This window comes from Pan paniscus, chromosome 4 (assembly GCF_029289425.2).
Source record: "Pan paniscus chromosome 4, NHGRI_mPanPan1-v2.0_pri, whole genome shotgun sequence".
Taxonomy (NCBI): Eukaryota; Metazoa; Chordata; class Mammalia; order Primates; family Hominidae; genus Pan; species Pan paniscus.
In genome coordinates this window covers 26,635,665-26,658,163 of record NC_073253.2, presented here as the reverse complement: position 1 = coordinate 26,658,163, position 22,499 = coordinate 26,635,665, and the positions used below count along the sequence as shown (strand labels likewise).

Genomic DNA, 22,499 nt, shown 5'->3' with positions numbered 1-22,499 from the left:
GCATTTTGCCTTGTCTCACAGAGCTCACTTGAACATGTAGCTCTCTTTGAGCTCAAAGTTCTGAAACTTTATTTGGATGTTTAGGCATTTTGAGTTTTCTTCACTTGTTTCTTTTTCTTTTCTAGGACTTTGAATTATGAATACAAGCATATAAGACTAATAAGCATAAACAGAATTAGTCACTATGGACCATGGCTAATTCTGCCATTGGCATAACCATTTTTTAATCTACCAAACTGTCATCTTCCATTATCCCCTCTCCTTCTTCCATCTCCATATCCAATGAGATACCAAATCTTATTCATTTTTCTTCAAAAATGCCTGTCTCTACTTCCACTGCCACCATCTTAGCTTTGGCTTTCATCACCATTTGAATAAATATTTCAGCAACTCTCCATCTGGGCGTCTGGTCTCTAGTTGAGGGGTTCTTCACCAGGCCTTAAGAGGAGTTTCAGGCCTTCAGAGGAGTTCCTTAAAGCTGTATGCAAACTTTTGTGCATTTGTGTGATGCTAACCAACCCACTCAAGGAAGTCTTTCTGAACTGCTACTTCCATCATGTTCCTTTTTCATACATGAGTGCTTAACACAGTTGAGTCAGTGCCCTGCATGGCTCTCAGAACTGTCTACAGTTGACACACTCTATCTATGAAACCTAATTTCCAATGGTCACAGCCTGCCTTATGGTCCTCGGAATATATGCAAATCTTTGCTCTAGCAGTTCAATAACTGGCAGTATTGGCTCTCCTGTTTAATTCAAATTTATCTTTTAAGGATCAACTAAAGTTCCAACTCTTTCATGATGCCTTTCAGACAACTTCAGCCCACACTGAATTCACTCCCCTCTGCTGCAATTAGTGGCAGTGATAATACAGAGTACTAGTTCTTTATATGTTTCAGGTGCTTCACAAATAGATATATAGAATATGCTAGAAAAATTAAGAATTATTCAGGAAAGGCACTAAAAGGTAAGTTATTGAGGGACAATGAGGTGAGAACTGAAAATGTAATGAGTAACTTGTTAAATTGAAACATCAAGGGTCTCTTCTCTTTATGCTACTTGAGAAAATTTTATATTTTAGATAATGATTGCAAATTGATGACCAAGTACACTATTGAGACAAACTGCTTATCTATGAAAGCCAGGAAATTTATAATATGAAAGCCAGGAAATCATATAAGTGCCCACCTACTAAATTTGTTTATAGAGAGTAAATTAAAGCGTCTTTTCTACCTGTTGCACCTGTTAATCATTTCACAGCACATTACCTTAGCTAACTGCAAGTGGTAGAATTAAACAAGTCAGATATTTTCCCTAATGAAAATGAAAAGTTGAAGTCTCTGGTATTTTCTTCCACACTGACGAGTATTTGTTGCCACAGGTTGTCGTTATATCAAGGTAAATCTCAATACTAATTTACTCATACAGAACTTTTCACCAAAAGGTAAGCTGCATGATATCCTAGGAAAAAGAATGGTGGCAGGATGGCTATTAAGAGTGAATAGGAATTTATCAGATGGTTCAGAGAGACGCTTTGCGGAGAGAAGGAATGCAGGACAGAGAGATCTCAGAGTTTAGAAGGAGGGGCATTCCTCTGAAGATGAAACAATGGATCTTGAAGAGCAGAAAGTTTTCCGAAGTTGAAAAAGAAGGCTTGGCTAACATGAACCTCTAAGATTATGTTAACTTTACACTGTAGGCTTTATACTAAGCTTTTACCAAATTTTATACTCTAGAAAATGAGTGCCTAAGATAGCTTCTTAGTTGTTAGCTTTATTAAATTTGTGTTAGGAAAGGAACAATGATGGCAGTGGAAAGGAGAGACAAAAGGGGGTTGGACTGCTGTTAGAGAAACTAGTTAGAATGCCTTGCTCTAGAATACATGAGAAATGATGTCTGAATGAGGCAGCGCAGAGAGAAAGGTTTACAGGCATCCAGGAGTTGGGGACAAAAAAAAGATAAGGCAGAGGAATCTAGGTTCTACTCAAAATGTTTCTGTTAAGAGTTCTCTCAACCCTACTGAGCCTTAGTTTTCTCAATAGAAGTATTTCCCTAGTGTGAGAGAAGCATGAAAGTAATCTGAATGAGAGGCTCTCAGGTACTCATCTGAGGCAGTCATTGAGAATCTTACCATCCAACAATATTAGCAATCGCTAACACAGTGTATAGTATTATTTACCAACAACACAACATTAAGCATACACATTAACTGCTCAGAAGAGTACCAGGCACTTGTAACTGCTATGTAAGTGCTAGATATTATACATGGATATAAAGCACTTTTAATCTTCACAAGAACAACCCTGTGGGATACTAATAGTATCCCTATGAAAAATGAGAAATGAGAAAACTGAAGAAAAGAGAGGTCCAGGAATTTGCTCAATGTCAAACAGCTATCAACTGGTGGAGCTATGATTTGAACCCAAGCAGTATGTCCAGAGTCCGTGCCCTGAAGTACAACACTACACTGCTCCTTCAGAACAAGTCATGCTCTGAAATAGTGAAAGCCTTTCTATGTCGAGTCTCATTTGCAAATTATGGGGATACAAATGAAGAGAGGACACAACTAGGGACAGGACAGTCAAGGTTGTCCTAAGCCAGAGGTGATGTGCAAGTTTGAGGGACATGTTGTAAGGTCAACTTGGGCATAGTAAATAGTAGTTCTGGTTCAGAAGACACTGAATTCTCATAAAGAGGCACAGAATGGTGATGTTCAAACCATATTTCTGGTCTCTTTCTGGATAAATAAATATTTACACGTAGGAAATACTGAGTTTAGCTACACTGAACACCAGAGTAGCTGCTTTAACTTTTAGTGTGCTATTTTGAGTGGATGATTAAATATGCTTTTAAAAGTAGATTTTGTAATATTTTAGTCAATAATCTTCTCCCCTGTAATATACTTAAATGGTAACGATGCTTACTTACTTACTGTCAATTTAAGAGACCAGCTTCTATCAGAAACACCCAATGTTACAGTGAAATGTCCAGTATTTTTTAGTATCCGCGATTAGTTGTTACCCGGGAAATAACTTCTAATATATAAATGTATAAAAATAATTTTGTTTAGTAATTTGTTAATAGTATCTGATTTTGAGGGATTTGAAGCAAATTGCCACAGGAAAACATTAAGCTGAACACATAGCTGGACCTCTGAAGTATCAATTTGCTGCTTTTACTTCAACAAAATGTTTTACTCACTTTAAAAAAAAAAAGCAATTTTGAAAACAGTTACAGCATACTGGGTTGTTAGACAGGAAATGTCACATACATAATAATGCTCACTATCATCAATTAATTTTATATTTTAGTTTTTAAAGTTTTAAGATTAAAAGTTAGTTTCCAATATCAGGATATTGTTTTGTGCCTCAAATGAACATACATCTTTTTATAGAAAATTACTTTAACTTGTGTATCATAAACTTGCTCATACAATCCCCTACTCTACTGGAAGTGAGAGTTGAAAAAAAATTAGTGGAAAAATATGATCTTCTAGACTGCAGTCCTAGACTGAATGCCTGAAACCTTGTTACATATGCTAGGAACTGTGAGTTATTCAGCTGTTGTGTATCAAAATCAGTTTTGTTTTTATTTTTATTTTTTTGAGAAAAAAAGATATTTTACATTGAATAGCTCTAAGAGAAAAGGCAACCACAAAACATTCAGGGGTCAGAAATCTGGGAATGATGAAAATTTCAATATGCTTAATGTAGAAAGGGGGCAAATCAGATTTCTGATTCTTATCTTGCTAAAGACTCCTAATTAGGGATTCTTCCACACAAAATAAAGGCTCCACTTTTTCTGGGGGTTTCTTAGGGAAATTATATAATAATGCATAATGTTAAACTATGAAGAAACTTCTGTGAAACCTCAGTGCATTCTGTGGTATATTCTTAGAGAAATACCCCAAGACTATACCAAAGCCAAGAACTATTCTTGGCCATACCAATTCAGGGGCATCAGACGTTCTAAAAAGAGAGCTGTCTCTTCTCTTTGACCATGTCACCTGATGCTGGACCAGAGCTTCAGGAATTTCATATCTAGCCTATTTGTCCTTGATGTTTCTTGGGCTGTGTTTTGTTCAGCGATTTTGCGTGTGTGTGTGTGTGTGTATGTGTGTGTGTGTGTGAAATTAACAGTCTGTCAATGAGACAATGAGCTTTTAACGTACAGCACATACTGTGTAAGCTCTGGATTGTGAGGGAGAGGTAAAGAATTTTTACTTATTACTAAGTTGTTTTTCCAAAGATTGAGAGTCCATCAAGTAGGTTTGTGTTGGCAAACATTTTCTCATTTGTCCTAACTGTCATGCGGATTTAGGCATCACCATCCCAGCTTTTGACAGATGAGGAAACTGAGGCTTAAGAAGCTTCCGTTACTTGACTGAGATCACCCTGTCAGCAAGGAAGAGGCTTTGATTTGAATCCAAAATGCAGGTTGCTACCACTACATTACAAAAGCCAGATGTCTGAGATTTAGCATGCATCCTTGTATTTGCAAATAAGGAAGAAATTGACAATCTGATGTTTCCAGTACAAAAAAAAAAAAAAACCCAAATATCATTCTCCTTTGGGTACTGATTTACTGAAGGGATAGTTTTTTAATTCATCATAAAAATGCTATTGAACCACACTATCTTTAAAAAATTCCATTTAACTATGAATGATAGATTTATGACTCATTTAATTGTTCACTTCTTGAGATTTTGGGGCTGTCTCTTTGCTAAAAATGAGGGGGTGTCTTCATTATTGACACAATCGCTCATTCTTTCAGTCATTTTTATAAACAAAAATATTGAGACAGTATAAATTAGAGAGAGCATGACAGAAGAGAAAGAATAATTACTTGTGGTTTTAACATTTACACAACTGCTGCGAACACATCAGAAGTTCATAACGTTCAAAGTGAAATGTGTTGCACTGTACTGTACTGCTCTCACATTCTGCTTCAGATTTATTAATACATCTGCTTTACTTCCACCCTTGAGGATAGGAGCCCCGTGCTGGACATCTCTGTGAAGCCTACTGGTGTGCTCCCTTCACCACACATTTCATAAATACTACTGGAACTGCATTAAGCTAAACATTATAACCAGAAAGGCTAGAAAATCAAGAATGTAGATGATTATAACCATAGCTCACATTTATTAACAGGTACTTACTCTGGGGCAGAAACTGTGCTAGACCCCTTCCATCAGTTATCTCATTTAATTTTTACAACAATCCTGAAAAAGAGGAGTTTAACAGACTTTTCAAGGGCAATAGTGCCATCCCTAAAATAATTTGTATATCACATACTTTCCTTGGTTGATTTATTTTTTTGAATATCTGCCTCTGGAATCTTTTCCCAAACTACTCCTTGGGCAAAAATTTTGGTCCATGGTTTTACGGTTTTCACTGAGTTGCTTAATATTAGAGCCAACTAAAGATTCAGTTTTCTTGATTGTTATGTAAATTAATGTTATAATGTTTGAATATGTAAACTGGCCATAGATTTAGTTTTCTCTTACTACTATATTATAATGTTCTATATTAGTATAGCAGGGCTTTTTCCTCCTTATACTTTAAATACAACATAATCGGTTCTTTATAATAACTGGAGGTGGTGGGTGGACTCTAAGGTCAAGAAATTGTAAAAAGAAGGCATAATGTCTAGTAAAATAGATAAACTTAAATATTGAGTTCAGTTAAAACAATTGAAATGGAGCAATAATAAATAAACACAGTGAATACTTAGCACCTTTTGGATGTATCAGTTGGTTATAAATTTAAACTGTTTATCCAAGGTTCTTGGTATAATACTTAAGTTTAACATAGCTAATGATCTTTCAAATATGATACTGTATCATGACTAAATATTCTTTGGATTGAAATTCAACTGAAACATACTATGTAAGTGTAACTGCAAAATTTAAGTGATTGGCAAAGGTTTGTCTAAAAACAGCAGATTATACTCTTGGCTGACAGCCTTGAAGCACCGAGTGAGAAAGTCCCTGGTAAGTAAAAAACTGATTTCCAAAAGAGGGGGTTTTTAACCAAATCCCCCCTTCAGCATCTGCTCTCTACTGATGCACAATGTCACATCACTGATGATTATGAAAAAAGCTTTCCTTTCTGTGTTATCTCCAAATAAAATCTTATCGTGATGCCAAAGATAGGGAAGAGGAACCTAATAGGTGTATAAAGAGAAAAGACTGCTTTGAGAAAAAAAGACAAATTCTGAATAAAACTAGTATTTCAGGGGGAAGTATTAACTGCTTGAATTTAATATTAAAAACAACCAAGGTTTTATTATCCTTCACACTATTAGGTTAAATCAATGGGATATGAGTAAAGAAACCAATCTTCACAGTACTTTACTGTATATATAGAAGGATAGAGGATAAAAAGGATACAATTTGTGAAGTCAGAAATCAGGATAAACAAAGGGCTCTAAAATCTGCTAAAACACTCTCTAGAAAGTTATAACCTAAAATTTTCTTTTTTTCCTCTGGAAATCAAACTCCTTAAGAATGAAGTCAAACCAAAGGGGTCGAAGGCATATTTTACAACATCCTGACTTAACCTGTAACATTTTTCATTTGTCTTGTCTTTGACCTGCCTTTCCCACTTCAACATGAGCCCCTAGAGAATGGTATCAAGGTAATGGTTTATCTATAATTTGCCTGGTTTTGTATATGGAAAGTGAACACTGATTTTCTTGGCAGTAGCTGCATACCACATGCTGTAGCTATCTAATTTGAGGACTAGGTTTTTTTTTTTTTCCTTTAATCTTGATAAACTTGGTTTGGGTTAAAAATACCATTGTTACTTAATTTCATAAATAATAATAATAAAGCAATGCCGTTAGTTATTTACTTATGTTTTGGGTGAACTCCCAAGGTAAAACTGCAAATGAATTCAGAATTTTTAATTCAGAACAATTCAAACTAATGGAACAATACTTTCAAAACAGAACCCAACTATTAACCTAGATTTTTTTCATTTGCTGCTTAATAATATTTTTAAAATAATATAAAAATTGTATCTTTATACTAACAATTACTTTTCTTATTTGAGGGTAATTAAGTATCTTTCTCCCTTTCTTGAATATTGCAATCTTAAGTTATGTTTTCCTGGGCAACAAAAAATGCAAACTTGTTAAAGCCAATTTTTTAAACTAAATTTTTAACCACTTCACTGATATTTTAAGTCACTAAGTAAGAATTGCAGAGAAGTCTTTCTGGCCAATAAGAAAGTCAGCCAAGAAATTTTTGATAAGTATTCTTGAAAACAAATACTTGCAAAACAATGGTACTGGTACAGAAAAATTAAGCATTGTCTGACCTTTCCTCTTTCCACTTAGTTCTATTTTGTAATATGCTAAGTTTTTTCTTTTTCAATGCTAGATGAATTACAAAAACATAAGCAAAATTTTATGATTATATTATCATAAAACATTGCGTGTAAATGGATTGTAAAAATATTTGTTTCTTATCTCCAATCTGACTAAGTACTAAGTTCAAAGGTGCTGAGTCATGACCTAAGGTCTTGCTAGATGGAGTCTTTCCAGAGTCTGGAAACCAGATCTCTTATTCACTGCTCAATATTTATCCACGGCAGTACACTGCCACCATCAACTCTCTACGTATTTAGCTGACATAAATTAAGCATTCCAGAAGTGACAATGCTTGATAACCAAATGCATAAAATAGTCAACAATTAACAATCAAAATAAGAAAACAGATGTTAGTTTCTTTTTATATAAAATTATATCTAATTTACAATAAATGCCAATTAAAATTATTAACCAATATACATAAATCTCCTTTGCCTTACTGTCAAATAGCTATGTAGATTGTAAAATTATCTTAAATGTTCAAATGAATTCCTAAAGGTTTTTCGTTTCTTTTTTCTCTTTCTTTTTTTGATCTCAACTATGAATCAATAACTCCTTGAGCATACTGGTCCTTTCTACTCAATAAAAGGCAATCGTATTATCAAAGTGAAAACAAAGGATACTAACGGGATAGTGAATAATCCAACACAAGGCATTGCTCTGCTAATGGTTATTTCCATTAAATCTAATGACTACAAAACAACCGAACTTGATCTTACCATCATCAATAACCACTCAGATTAGCATGTTAAAAGCTTTAATGTGGTCAGGCATGGTGGCTCACGCCTGTAATCCCAGCACTTTGGGAGGCCGAGGTGGGCGGATTGCCTGAGCTCAGGAGTTTGTGACCAGCCTGGACAACGGGTGAAACCCCATCTCTACTAAAATACAGAATATTAGCTGGGCATGGCAGCGTGCACCTGTAGTCCCAGCTACTCAGGAGGCTGAGGCAGGAGAGTTGCTTGAACCCAGGAGGCAGAGGTTGCAGTGAGCTGAGATCACACCACTGCACTCCAGCCTGGGTGACAGAACAAGACTCCGTCTCAAAAAAAAAAGTTTTATAGAGTTATGACAAAATGTTATTTTAAAAGCAGTGACTTTTCATTTAGGTTGTTGAGAGGAAAGAATTAAGTAGTGGATGAATAACCATCAACTGAAACCTTAGAAAAGTCACTGTTACTAATGTATTATAATGACTTGCTGTATATTTCTCTTATACCAAGAGTACAACTCCATCCTGCTACTTCTTTATTACCCTTTGTCTTCATCTTTGAAAGTATTTCAAGTTAAGTGATGATAAGAAGTTGTATTAAGAGGTGATTTGTGATGGTCTGAGATACCAACCCACATTTCATTTACTACTATATGTCAGCTCTTCAGGTTTTCCGTTAAGAATATTAGAGGAGTTAATGAAACTTTGCTTTATTGGCCCAGGGTACTCAGCCATTTAATCAAATGGTTAATTAAACATTCGTTGTATACTGTTTCAGAAGAATACATTATTTTTGTGAGTTACAGATCAAGGGTATATCTTTTTTTATTGAAAATTACATAATTTATTTGAAATGTTCCTTCTGGTTTACATCAACACTATTAAAACTTCATGGCTAGAAGATCTATTTTTCCCTTACTCAGCTAACAAACATTTACCAAGTATCTGCTGTGTGCTAACACTTATGTGTTAAACTGGGCATACAAACTGAATAAGAAAGAGTTTGCCTCCACAGAGCTGAGCGTCCTAGAGAGATGTGCCCAGATGTTGCAATCATAATGCAATGAGAAATGTAATGTTGGTACAGGCTACTATGTAAGCACAGGAAAGAGGTGCATAACTTGTCTGTTAGAGTCAGGAAAGGCTTTTCTCAAATGGCTGAACTGAATTCTGTGGGATGACAAAGAGTGCTCAATAGCATGAAGCAGAAGAAGGAAAGGCGTGCTAGGATTGCATAGGTAAGAGTAAGCGGCTGTGACATTGCCAAGTGGCGGCACAGTGTAGCAATTAAGAGCACACACTGAGGCCGGGTGCAGAGGCTCACGCCTGTAATCCTAGCACTTTGGGAAGCCAAGGAGAGAGGATTGCTTGAATCCAGGAGTTCAAGACCAGCCTGAAAACCATAGCAAGACCCCATCTCTATAAGGAAAAAAAATTAAAAAATTAGCCAGGAATGGTGGTGCATGCCTGTGGTCCCAGCTACTCAGTAGGCTGAGGGAGGTGGACTGCTTGAGACCAGGAGATTGAGGCTGCAGTGAGCCTAGATCGCGCCACTGCACTCCAACCTGGGTGACAGAGCAAGAGACTGTCTCAAAACACACACATATAAACACACAGTATGGGACCTGACTACCTGGGCTCTTCCTTGGGCAATTACTTAATTTCCCTGTGCCTCAGTTTCCTAATCTGTAGAAAGGGCATAATGTGAACACTTACTTTAAACGACTATTATGAGAATGATACTTTTGGTAGAGTGCACAGTAAGAGCAGTTTAGATGTCTACTGTTAGTAGAGCTGGAGGGCCGGGTTCTTGATAGCAGTGGCAGAAGGGAAGAAGGTTAAGGCTGGAGAGTAGGAATGGGCCCAGGGATAAGATATTCACGGTTAATTTTGAAAGAGAAGCCATGGCTGGATTTTTGGCATGTGAATGATGACCTACAGTTAGCTCAAGGTTTTAAGAAAGAACAAGCAGTCCTGGGGAGACTGGAGCAGGATGCAATATAAAGCAGGGAGATGAATTAGGATGTTCTAGAAACTTACTGGATGATGGTATGATGAGAAAAGGATGGCTCAGACACTGGATAGGAAAGATGCTACACTTTATGATAAAAGTGAGCTGAAAAAAGCATGCTTACCTTTTTGGTCTTTTAGTATTTATAGGCACAAAATAAATGTTCAATTTACTTCCTTGCCTCATGAGACTCTCCCTCCCTCTCACTTTTTTTTTTTTTTTTTTTTTTACAAAGTGAGATGACTTGATTTAGAAAAAAACTGCAGCTGCTAAAAAGTAACGTAATTGCAGTCTCGCCACTTGGCCTCAAGAGTTTCAAACTTTATCTGAAACCTTGAATTTCAATGACAATATGCAAAATTTGGAAGCTATATTTTGGCCTTTTTGCTTTGGTTTTCTTCTCTGAAAATGTAGCAACATTCTGGCTGGCCTTGTTTTCCTCTGGTGTTATGTGATTCTCTGACATCAGCACAGATATATTCAGCCTGACATATGATACTGGTTGGCATGAGAAAGAAGGGGAAGATGGCTGAGTTTATGAGTAGGACATGACAGCTAAGCTTGAGACTAAGTGGCATCTGCAACAGGTGTTCCTTGGGACCAGAGTTAGAAAGGGCTTCTTCCTCTATTTTTAAAATATGGGTAACACTTTCACAGCTATATAGAAACTGTGAAAACTACATGCTCGTAGCTATAATATGCAATCAAGATATAATATTTATTATCACCAGGGTGGAGTAATTCAGTATCTTTCTTTTGGTTTTCTTCTATTTCTGAATTAGAAGATTCTCATACCTATGGTAGAGGTCCTGAGGTAAGAGGATGAATTTGCTAAGTGCATAAGATTTTGTTAGTTCCATGTTACTATATCCTACATGTGTCAAACTTTTATGCTTACAGTATTGAGAGTCTTCTCTATCCCTAGAGGATCATTAAACTTAGCCAACTGTCTGGGAATTGACAATGACAGAATAATTGAACAACCAAACACTTTTTATTTTCAATATAGGATTCCAAAGCATTCTAGCTATTAAGCAGTAACAAGCCACTTCCATCAAAGCTGAGTAGGCCATGTTTTCCTCCACATTTTTTTTTTTTTACTACTTTTAATGACTTTCAGAACCACTACTAGCTGTTTCCATAATGGCAAGCAAATCGGTGCAGTGAGATATTGGGTAAAACATCATAACATCTAAACCATTTTTCTTATATCTTGGTCTTTGTGACCACCCAATTCTCAGTCCTCACCATTCTTTCTAATCATAGTGTTTGGCAGAGACTTGGATCCAAGATACATTGGTCTGGATTTGATCTGGTTCTCTCATTTTGAGGCTACAAACCACAAAGTATTTTTTGAGGGAAAAAATTTCATTTCCATGTCCAGCAAAATACTACGTGAGTTTACACACTAATTTGACTCGACCTAATTTTCAAAAGATATATAAAATAGGAAGCTAGTGTTATTCATCTTGTTTGCTAATCACTGTGTAGGTCTAATACTTTTTCTTCATTATTCAGTGAATTAGTGAAGAGCCAGCATCAGAACATAGAAACTCTACCCTCAAATAGATATATTTATAAAAATGTATTTGTAAACCAATTTTCTTTATCTTCTTTCTTATAATTAGCAGGCTATTCTACTTGACCCTGGCAAAATATTTTAATTAGGCTATCCATGGCTATTTCAATAAACTTGATTTTTTTTGACATTTCAAACATAACCTTGTGTCATTCATGCCTGCCTCCTACTATTTTAAATGTGTAGCATGTTCCAGCTGCAGAAATTACCATGGTTACTTGTTATGCCAATAGTGAACTGCAGTTGGCATTTGAAAGTATTGTGCTATCTTGCCTCTGCATTGAAAATGACATCGATATCTCAATAATCTCAATATTACAAATTAACACGGAAACCTGGAGAAATGTGACTGAGACAATTATTGGTCACAGTGTAAGAAGTTCTTAGCTGAAATATATTTTAGGGTCTTTTTGGGATGCATTATATTCATGTTGTCTAAGAGCTCATTTTAATGCCAATGTGATTTTATTTTATTAACAGTATTGTTGAATGATTAAAATCTTAACCCCTCCTTTTCTTTATGTACTCTTCTTTAGAAATGCACAGAAGTTCAATACTTCTTTGGCTGGAAAATGATTCACATTTAATGTGAAATGATTAACAGAGAACACAAAAAGTATGGTTTGCTAAAGGTACTCTTGTGTCCAAGGATGGTATCCAGGATTAAGTTGATTGGATCAGAGCCCTTAATTCTCTGCTGACCAGTTGAAGCTTTATTAAGGAAGGTTCTAGTTAATAAATAGTTTTCTTCTAAGTTACTATTTAACCACTCCTGCTTCAGAAAAGTGCTTTAAAAATTCTTGGTGTCATTTTTCCATGCCTCTCACAGATCTCTTAACTTTATTTGTTCAAAAGACTTTGTCCTGCAAATCACCTAGTAGAAGAACTCAGAACAATGATACATACTGCAGTATGGAGTCTGGGCTTACCTGCACTGGTGCCTGCACCAGATGTGAGGTCTCCACCCATCAGACCACCTATGGATTAAAGAGGAAGATCAAAACGAGAAAGGCTAAAGGCCCACAGAACAAAACACTTTACCTTCAGCAACCTCAGTATTTTGTCCTCTTGCAATAGTCATAAACTTGTAAAGTACAACCCAAGTCAGATGGCTGACATTTGTTTTATTGTGCCATGCTGTGCTCAAACGTTAAAAATACATTCAATCACTGACATTTTGCAGAATCTTTTTTCTAAGAAAGTTACATTTTAAAAAATCCAGTCTTTGGTCTCTGCATTTTTATTATTTCTAAGTCTAGGTTTTCCCTAAGCAGATGTTTTATAGAAAGTGAAAGAAAGAGTAAGGTCTACTATATGCTTAGATGACCTCACATTTGATGTTTAGTTCTTTGTAAATATGTTTTATGCCATTAATTTTGTGCAATGTTAATTGTCCAGAAATTTGATCGTTTCATGAATCTACCCACATTTACTACTCAAATCTTATTGACTGACACAATATAACAAATTTTTCACCGGCCACAAATTAAGAAACATATGCTTATTCATTGCTAACTTTAGAAAGTATGTTAAAATTTGGCAATGTTTATTTATGAGAGTCAAGATGTTTCAATAAGGTATTGAACATAAAAATTACTTTTAGTTTTGGGCCTGGCGCGGTGGCTCATGCCTGTAATCCCAGCACTTTAGGAGGCCGAGGTGGGCGGATCACGAGGTCAGGAGATAGAGACCATCCTGGCTAACACGGTGAAACCCTGTCTCTACTAAAAATACAAAAAATTAGCCGGGCGTGGTGGCGGGTGCCTGTGGTCCCAGCTACTCGGGAGGCTGAGGCAGGAGAATGGCGTGAACCCGGGAGGCAGAGCTTGCAGTGAGCCGAGATGGTGCCACTGCACTCCAGCCTGGGCGACACAGCGAGACTCCGTCTCAAAAAAAAAAAAAAAAAAAAAATTACTTTTAGTTTTGAAAAAACAACATTCAGTCAAAAGAATAATAGTGAGAATATCATCTAGATTTTCTAATTGCCTCTAAGTGATACTCTGTAATTATTAGTTGGTTCAGGTTTTGGAATTAAAAGAAAATGTTTGTTTATATATATATACATATATACACACGATTTTTTTTTTTTTTTTTGAGACAGAGCTTGCTCTGTTGCCCGGGCTGGAGTATAGTGGCAGGAATATGGCTCACTGCAGCCTCAACCTCCCAGGCTCAAGTGGTCCTCCCACCCCAGCCTCTCGAGTAGCCGGGACCACATACACAAGCCACTGTACCTAGTTAATTAAAAAAAAAAATGTTTGTAGAGATGGGGTTTCTCTATGTTGCCCAGGCTGGTCTTGAATTCCTGGGCTCAAGAAATCCTCCCACCTCAGCCTCCTAAAGTGTTGAGATTACAGGCGTGACCCACTGCATCTGGCCTTCGTTACAATTTAAGCAAATGTTTATTATTTCCAATCAGATAATATTTTGGAAATACCGTATCAAATTCAAAAAAATGAGCATGAGTTTATCAAATAGGAAAGTGAACTGCATTCTAGTATGATCTGAAAGGAATACATGTGGTTACTGAAAATTCATACGAAAATTTTCAAATATATTCAAAAGTCAAGAGAATGGCTCAATGAAGTCCTTTGTATACATTTCCCAGACTCAAGATTAAAATTTTTTATTTGGATGAATTTAATTGTATTTTCTATATAAAGCTTCTGTAACAAAAATAGTAATACATGTTTGGTTTTAATTGTAAGGCAGATATATAAGTATTCTACAGGAAAATTCCTCCATGAATAAACTATTTTCATACAGCTATGTGTATGTAGGATATATTAAAAATTTCCTATAGAGTACTTTTAAAAATATGAAATGCAAATATATAATGGTTTGCTGTATGTGACTTAGAAATACAATTATTTTTGATGCTGCTTCTGGAAATATAAAGGAATAATTTTGTTATATTCAATATGCATTGACTTGGTTCCTACTGTTAGTTTAGCAAATCAAGAGAACATTCTTCCCTTAAATGTTCTTTAAATCCAGTATCAAAATAGACATATATTAAATACAATTCATCATAATGTATTCTGATTGTTCTAAGTACTAAGAATGGATGAACTTTTTCTGAGCAATTATTTTTCTCTTGGACACTGTGAATTGAACAACAGCAAGTAAAAGTGCAGAGACAAATTTGGGGCAGGTGTACATGTGTTTAATTAACTTCATTTCTGACTCAGCTTTGCTTTTATTTCACATGTCTTACAAATGATGCTATCTTATCATATTTCCTTTCTGCCTAAGTCCTTTGTGGGATAAGTTACTGTATAAATAAAAAAAAAATGACCCAAATAATAAATAACAAATAACTAAGTGGGATAAATACTATCACAGAACACAGGGGAAGGTTTCACAGAAGTGGTAGCTTGGCCAGGAGGAAGAGGGAAAATGGCATTTTAGGCAGGGAGGACGAGCAGAAGTAAAAGTGTGGAGAAAGGATATCTGACATCCTGTTTGAGAGTATGTGGTTAAAATATAGCCACAGGAGGAGATAAGTGACAGAATGAAAAAGATAAACGGCAGATTATGAAAGATTTCGAAAAACATACTAAAGAATTTAGGCTCTATCATGCAGGAGACCTAGCTCGGGGGTGGATGGTAAGCCATGAAGGAGAGTAAGTGGAAAACCAGAAAACATCTCGTAGATAAAGCAGTGTTGGCTTTGCCGAAAATGGTTCCTTCCAACTATCTGTTAGCATTACATCCTTATGAGGACATACCTGTGTTACCTGCACTTGGAGGTCGATGTGTTACACCAGGAGACATACTATTCCTCTGCAGAGAAGGATGAGCCAGTGGCAATAGGTTGGGGTTTCCCAGTGAGCTGACAGGGTTGCTGTACACCAAACTGTTGTGGCTGGACACTGGGATGGAGACTGGCATCTCGAAGTTGGGAGGTGGAACAGCCTGCAGGAACAGAAAACAAAACATAGGTAAAAGAAAAGAATTAATAACAGAAGCTCTTCAAGACAGCCCTTATTTTTCCAAGAAAAATTCTACATTCCAAACTACTTTGTGTCTAGAAGACCATTAAGAAGAGCTCTCAAGATGTTCAGATCATAAATTGATTTCTTAAATGTGCTTAGAACTCCTTCTTTGCAACCATTAAAAAACGTTTCACTTTTGTTTAAAACAAAGCCCCATTTCATTAGACTCCATTGTCTTTGGATTCCATTCTATTAAGTAGTAATTGTTCATTTGTGATATCTGAATCTGGTGCCAGAAATGACTGCAAGATCAAAGGTGCCTGATTGTGATGACTTCACAGAGAAAAAGGATTAAAATGCAAACCGAAGCCTTTGATTTAATTGCTTATTGAAGCATATTTATGTAGAAGTTTAATGATAGAAAATCATCTCCAAGCATGTGCATAGCACATATACCTTAATTATAATTTTTAAAAGTCTATGTTTTAAAAGTAACTCTAAAGATAATAGGCATTTTAACATACAAGATTCAACAGAACATGTATCATTCAATAATTCACATTTTGAAGTGATAATTCAGAAAACACTACGCTTCATATTTTGGTATGTACCGCCACTGACAAATGGCAAGACCTGTAACTCAGTTGTGAAAGTTGGCAAATATTTAGTGAACTGAAGCTGTGTGGATGTCTAATTAGATTAATCCAGGTTTCAATGATTGATTTTTGAGTAATTATTTTGTCAATTTAAGCAAAATCATGTTTATGTTTCTGCTGTACTAACTAGATGAACATAGGAACATAATTGTAGCTACTTTTTTTTTAAGCATTACAAGTAAAAATACTCTTTGAATATAATGCCAGAGAACTCATATGGTATCAAAGCATATGGCATTCTTAATATAAAATGGACATATATATGGAATAGGATTTATAGAAGGCATTAAGGCATTCCCTTGGGGGTTCTCAATAAGTTATTGTGCAAATTTAAATGCATATGTGCATGAGGCTCAGTTGGTTGGTTTTTTTGGTCCCATTTTGTTTTTACTATTGTTTGCCCTTAGTGCTAACATCCACTTTCTGTTACTGTTTGGTTGGCTGGCCTGCATCATATATCTTTCTGTGTAATATTTCTCTGTTTATCTTGGTGATGATCACAATACTTTTCTTTGTTTATGTTTATGCTCCCTTATTATTTATTTCCCATTTTTCTTTTCTTCCATGTTCTGTACATGTCAATCTTGACAAGAGCAAATGCTTTACATTCAAAACTCTTTTCTTTCACACATCTTTGATTTTTCATTTGTATTTCATTTCATATTTACTTTTATGATTATATTATTATTTTTAGACAGAGTCTCACTCTGTTGCTTAGGCTGGAGTGCAGTGGTGCCATCTCTGCTCACTGCAACCTCTGCCTATCTGGTTCAAGTGATTCTCCTGCCTCTGCCTCCCAAGTAGTGGTTGGCATGTGCCACCACGCCTAGCTATTTTTTTGTATTTTTAGTAGAGATGGGGTTTTGCCATGTTGCCCAGGCTGGTCTTGAACTCCTGAGCTCAGGTGATCCGCCCACCTCGGCCTCCCAAAGTACTGGGATTACAGGTGTGAACTACCACATCTGGCCCAATCTGTCATTGTTTTAGAGGGAAATAAAAATGTTCAAGTGATATAAGTAATATGGTCAGTCTTTATTAGGCTTTATCTACAGTAAACAGGGGAAATAATTTTTGGATAAACATCATGACATAATGGAATATAAATGTTTGATAAGACATCAAATAATGAATTTGGCCTTACATGTCCAGCCCCCTTTCTTTTAACAACAAAAAATCAGCATATGCTGTAAAGTTGAAGTCTATAGCATGAATAAAATATTGTATTTCTTCATTAAAAGGCCAAATAAGGATTGCTCTAGCATACCCAAGAAAACAAAGTAAAGTGATTCTACTAGGTATATTCCCCACTTGCTCCATCCAGACCCACCCTCTAGCCACTCCACTGTACTGTGTGCCCAGGAGCTGACCCTCCAGACTGCATCAACCAGGCTCTCCTGCCCTCTGGCTTCCCACTGGTCAGTGGGGGAGGCACCAGCAACAGCACAGAGAGCAGGAGGGGAGCGAAGTCAGGGTATTTTTTTATAGTGGCATCATCCTTGCTGGGCCACAGGCTGGCTGAGGCTGCGTTTCTCTAGCGAAGACCCCATCTCTTTTTGAGTTGTTCTCTCCTATACACATAGATCTTGCTGTGATCTGGTACTTTTCCCCTCCACTTACTCTTTCAGGTCTAGAGATAGGAACAGCTTCTAGGTTGCAAGCCCTAATGTACTTCATTATTCTCTCAGGTTTCCCTTAACTCTACCCATCTGTAAACAGTCCTTTTAACAAACTCTCTTCAATTACCCTTTAGAGTTTGCCATCTGTTTCCTGCTGCAACCTTGGGCCATAATAGTAACTCTCTAGATCTAGAACACCGGTACTCTACAGGGGTGGGACTGTCTCCTTAGGGAGCATTTTGGAAATCTGTTGGACTATCTTTGGGTATCAAAATGACTGGAGGGTGTGACTATTACACTGGCTCAAGCAGTGCCATCTCTTGCCTAGATAACTGCAGTCACGTCCTAATAGATTTACCTGCTCCGGTCCTTGCCATCCTTTGTATTTTCAAACCAGAAATTAGATTGACCCTTTAAAAGCTTAAGTCATGCCAACACTCCTCTGCTCAAAACCTGTGAGGGCTCTCATCTTAGAATAAAAACTCAAGATGAGAATTTTTTTCTTCCAAGGGTCCACAGGCCCTATTAAGTTCTAGCTTTTGCCAACCTCCGTTATCTCATTGTCTAACACCTTCTGCCTCCCTGCCTCATTTCCATGATGAACTGCATCACCTCCTTCAAGTCTCTGCTCAAAATCTGGCCTTCTCTTGGAAGCCCACGCTGACCACCCTATTTAATCCTGCAATTTGTCCTGCCCCTTGCCCATATCCTGATCTCTTTCTCCTGCTCTTCTTTCTCCTTGGTTATAAAATCATTTATGATGTTGGTTAAATAGTGCCCTTTTGCTGTGAGGCAATGCAGAGCCTACTCTACTTCTTATTATACGAACTTAATATTTTTCTTCAAAGGAGAATTTTTAGGAAGACACTCTACTGACACAAAAGTAAAGCTTCTATTTACTGTATATTACTTATTGAGCAGGCACTGTGCTGTATAGTTGACATACATGATATGATTTAACCTTTTAAACATCCCTTGACCATAGATATAACTCTTTCCTTTTCAAATTGGTAAGTTTAAGTAAGTGACCCAAAGTCATCTAACTAGTGACTGAGTCTGTTGCTTTTGCTACCAAACACTATGCAACACAGTATAAGTTTTTGGATAGAAATAAAATGCTGTAGTCAGAAATCGTTCTAATAAGGGCTAGATATTAGCAGTTTATTATCTTTGGACCATGTAAATAATAAACTAAATGGGTTCTCATGAAATGTGGGTGAGTATCTACACTGGAGTGTCTCAGGTTTTAGGAAAAAATAAATCTTAAAGACTCTTCTTTTCCATATTTGCTTAGAGTTGGTATTTAAAGCCATCTCTGGGCTACAAATGTTTTAATTTGAATTCACTGTTACTACTTATAAATGTTTAACTGTTACTAGGTATCTAAGGATCTGCTATAAAACTATATCTTCCCTGAATATGCTATAGAATGTTGGTTGTGTCTCATTAGAGAGCAAAGCCCATATCCCCTTACCCTTGGGTGATTATATGCACATCCAAAATAAAGAGGATTATTAATAATTATGTAATGAGTTCAGAACCATCCAAACAAGCAGGTCAGTGAAAGTCATTCTACTCCTTCCTTCCTCTGACTATTATCCCCAAGAATTAATTCTTCAGTTTCTAGAATTCTGGATCAGAAACAACTGGATGATAATGATTATTATAAAACTACTTTGTGATTGGCTAAGCAGTCAAATATAATTATGGTATCAGAGTATAGTTGAAAATTTCAAAATTCATAAAATATACCAAGATCATTTGTATTCTATTAATCTTTTGCTTTGTTTCCTTATCTGTATCAAGAACTACCTATAATAATTTTTTAAAATTTAATTTTATTTTAGATACATGTGCATGTTTGTTACATGGATATATTGCATACTGGTGGGGACTGGATTTCTAGTGTACCCATTACCCAAATAGTGAACATTGTACCTAAGAGCTAATTTTTCAAACTTCACCCCGCCCTGCTACCTTCCCCCCTTTTAGAGTCCCCAGTGTCTATTATTTTCATCTTTATGTCCATGTGTACCTATTGTTTAGCTCCCACTGCTAAGTGAGAACATACGGTATTAGATTTTCTGTTTCTGAGTTAAAGGAACTATCTATAATAATTTTGAAAGCAAATTATAAGCTTAAAAATGAGCACACTGAGAAGATATTTTAGAAAATCAGAATAAACACTGGCCTTTCTATCAGGAATCTCAGTTACAGTCCAGGTTATGTAATAAATTGCCATTTAACCAGGCAGGTCATTTAATCTCCCTTGACCTTGATTTCCTTATCTAAGGCACGAAATGGTTGTATCCATGAAGAGATGAAGCTGCTCTAAACGTTTTAGGGAATGCAAATGCTATAATCACATATAAATATTTCCAAGAAATTGGCATTATTCTTTTTCTCCTTGACTTTTCAAAATTAGGAAACTTGAAAGCATCTACATTTAAACAATTTTTTTTTTTTGTCTAAAAAATGAAAGCCAAAAAGTAGTTAAAAACACCAAACTTGCAAAGACTTCAGGGCCAGGCTCCAACTTTTACAAACACTCAAGATAGGAAGAAAGAGAGAATTTGGGGTGATTAAATGAAATGCTGTCAGCAGAAATGGCTATGTAATTTGCAGGGCCCAGTGCAAAATGAAAACATGGGGGCCCTTTTTAAAAAAGTATTAAGAACTTCAAGACAATGACAGCAGAGTATTTAACCAAGTGCAGCCCTATGAGAACAGGGCCAAGTCGAGGGCCCATGAAGCCGGTCCCAGCTTTGAAGGACACAGACATGACAGCTAAAAAACTTTTAGTTTCTATCCCTGAACAAAGTGATCATGGTTACTGTAGTGAGTCATAATCGGAAAAGTATCTGAACTCTCATCCAAAACCCACTATTTTCCCAAACTTACCACAAGGAAAAGTCCAATAAAAAAATCAAATAAAATAGTTAAAGTAAAATATTTTTAGTTAATGGGCCCTCTTTTATTTAATGTGAGTGATTGAACTGAATCTTCCCCCCACCCTTTTTTTGCCACTAATGACACCTTTAAATTTTGATTAACCATTACCAGCTGCTGGGCTGTAGTAGAGGAAAAAAAAAAATCATACAACTCTGATGACTTGTGAGTACCAATGCTGGTTATCTAAATTCCCTCAAGGCTGCCTGACAAGTCTATCATGGACTTGTTCATTCCCTCTCCATCTCCTATTCTTCATGATGTCTAACTTCTCGGTCCTTTTTCAATCACCTGCTTCCTCCTTCCCTAATTAACTACAGAAGCTAAACTAAATACATTAAAAAACAAAATAGCCAGGCATGGAGGCTCACACCTGTGATACCAGCACTTTGGGAGGCCGAGGCGGGCGGATCACTTGAGGTCAGGAGTTCCAGAACAGCCTGGCCAACATGGTGAAACTCCATCTCTACTAAAAATACAAAAACTAGCCAGAGCTGGTGGCAGGCACCTGTAGTCCCAGCTACTTGGGAGGCTAAGGCAGGAGAATCACTTGAACCTGGGAGGCGGAGGTTGAGGGGAGCCAGGATCACGCCATTGCACTCCATCCTGAGGCACGGGGTGAGACCCCGTCTCAAAAAATAAAAAATAAAAATAAAAATAAAATAGAGGTCATTATATGGTCACCTACTCAGCGTAATTCTACCCAGCTACCACCTTAGCTACACCTGGCTCCATCTGTAACACCTTCTTGTTTAGGTCCCATCCTCCTTCCCTTCCTTGAGAGGCTTTGCCATTCTATCTCCATTGTACCTGTATGTTCAATCTTTTCCTTCTTCCAAGCACTTCTCTTCTGCATGTAAATAATCTCAAGCGCTTTCATTTTAACTCCTCCCTTGATCCTACATACAACATTATTTCTCTCTCTTCACAGCCCATTATTTTGAAGAAAATATATACTGTTTCTTTCCACTTCCTCCCTTCCCTTTTACTCTGAACCAACTTGCACCCGCCTCTCATTCAGCCCCTTTCCTAACTTCTGCTGGTTCCTCAGACGGAGGTGTTTTCTCTTGCTGTGAAGCCCAGCATGAACCATGGCAAACCCAGCATGAGGAAATGCTGCTCGACACAGTTCCAAATCACCCATGAATTATTTTATGTAATTGAGGAATATGGGCATAAATTACAGTATACCAACAGGTGACTGCAATATTAAATTTTCTGTTTTAAAAGGGAAACTCTTCAAACTGGGTCTTCGAAATAGAAAAACAGTCTTGTAATGTTTTTAAAGAGGTGGAGACACTCTCTACATACAAAGGGCAGAGTGTCCTTGCCCTGCTGTAAATGTTTTAGCAGCTGTGGAAACTTTCAACAAAATTGACTTCCAGCAACTCAGAGCGATGTGCAAAAACTGGGCTTTTCATCGTGAAGACTGAAGCACTTACTAAAGAGATGAAGACTCTGTGGCATAGCTCGGAGCTGGGTGGCTCCTTCTCACAGCTCTGCCTGTAAACTCTAATGTGGTTTTTCAGCCCCTATCACACACCACTGCACCCCTTAAAAGAAATCACGTATCTTGATTTTGAACTCTTTACGTAACAGGCTGAAATCCTGTGAGGGAATCCAGGTGTGTATTGCATGTCTCTCTCCCTAAAGTATGAGAAA

General features: G+C 36.7%; 1 protein-coding gene across 30 annotated transcripts in view; it reads right to left on the bottom strand.

Annotated features, from left to right (window-relative positions):
* The window catches only part of MEF2C (myocyte enhancer factor 2C), a 170,480-nt gene that overhangs the window by 17,542 nt on the left and 130,439 nt on the right, over positions 1–22,499 (bottom strand). For all 30 annotated transcript variants that reach the window (XM_055112222.1, XM_034959812.3, XM_034959815.3 and 27 more), the window contains 2 exons: positions 15,410–15,596; positions 12,608–12,655 (listed from right to left, as the gene is read on the bottom strand). In XM_055112222.1, coding sequence (XP_054968197.1) covers positions 12,608–12,655; positions 15,410–15,596 — 235 coding nt within the window. The remainder of the gene's footprint in view (positions 1–12,607; positions 12,656–15,409; positions 15,597–22,499) is intronic.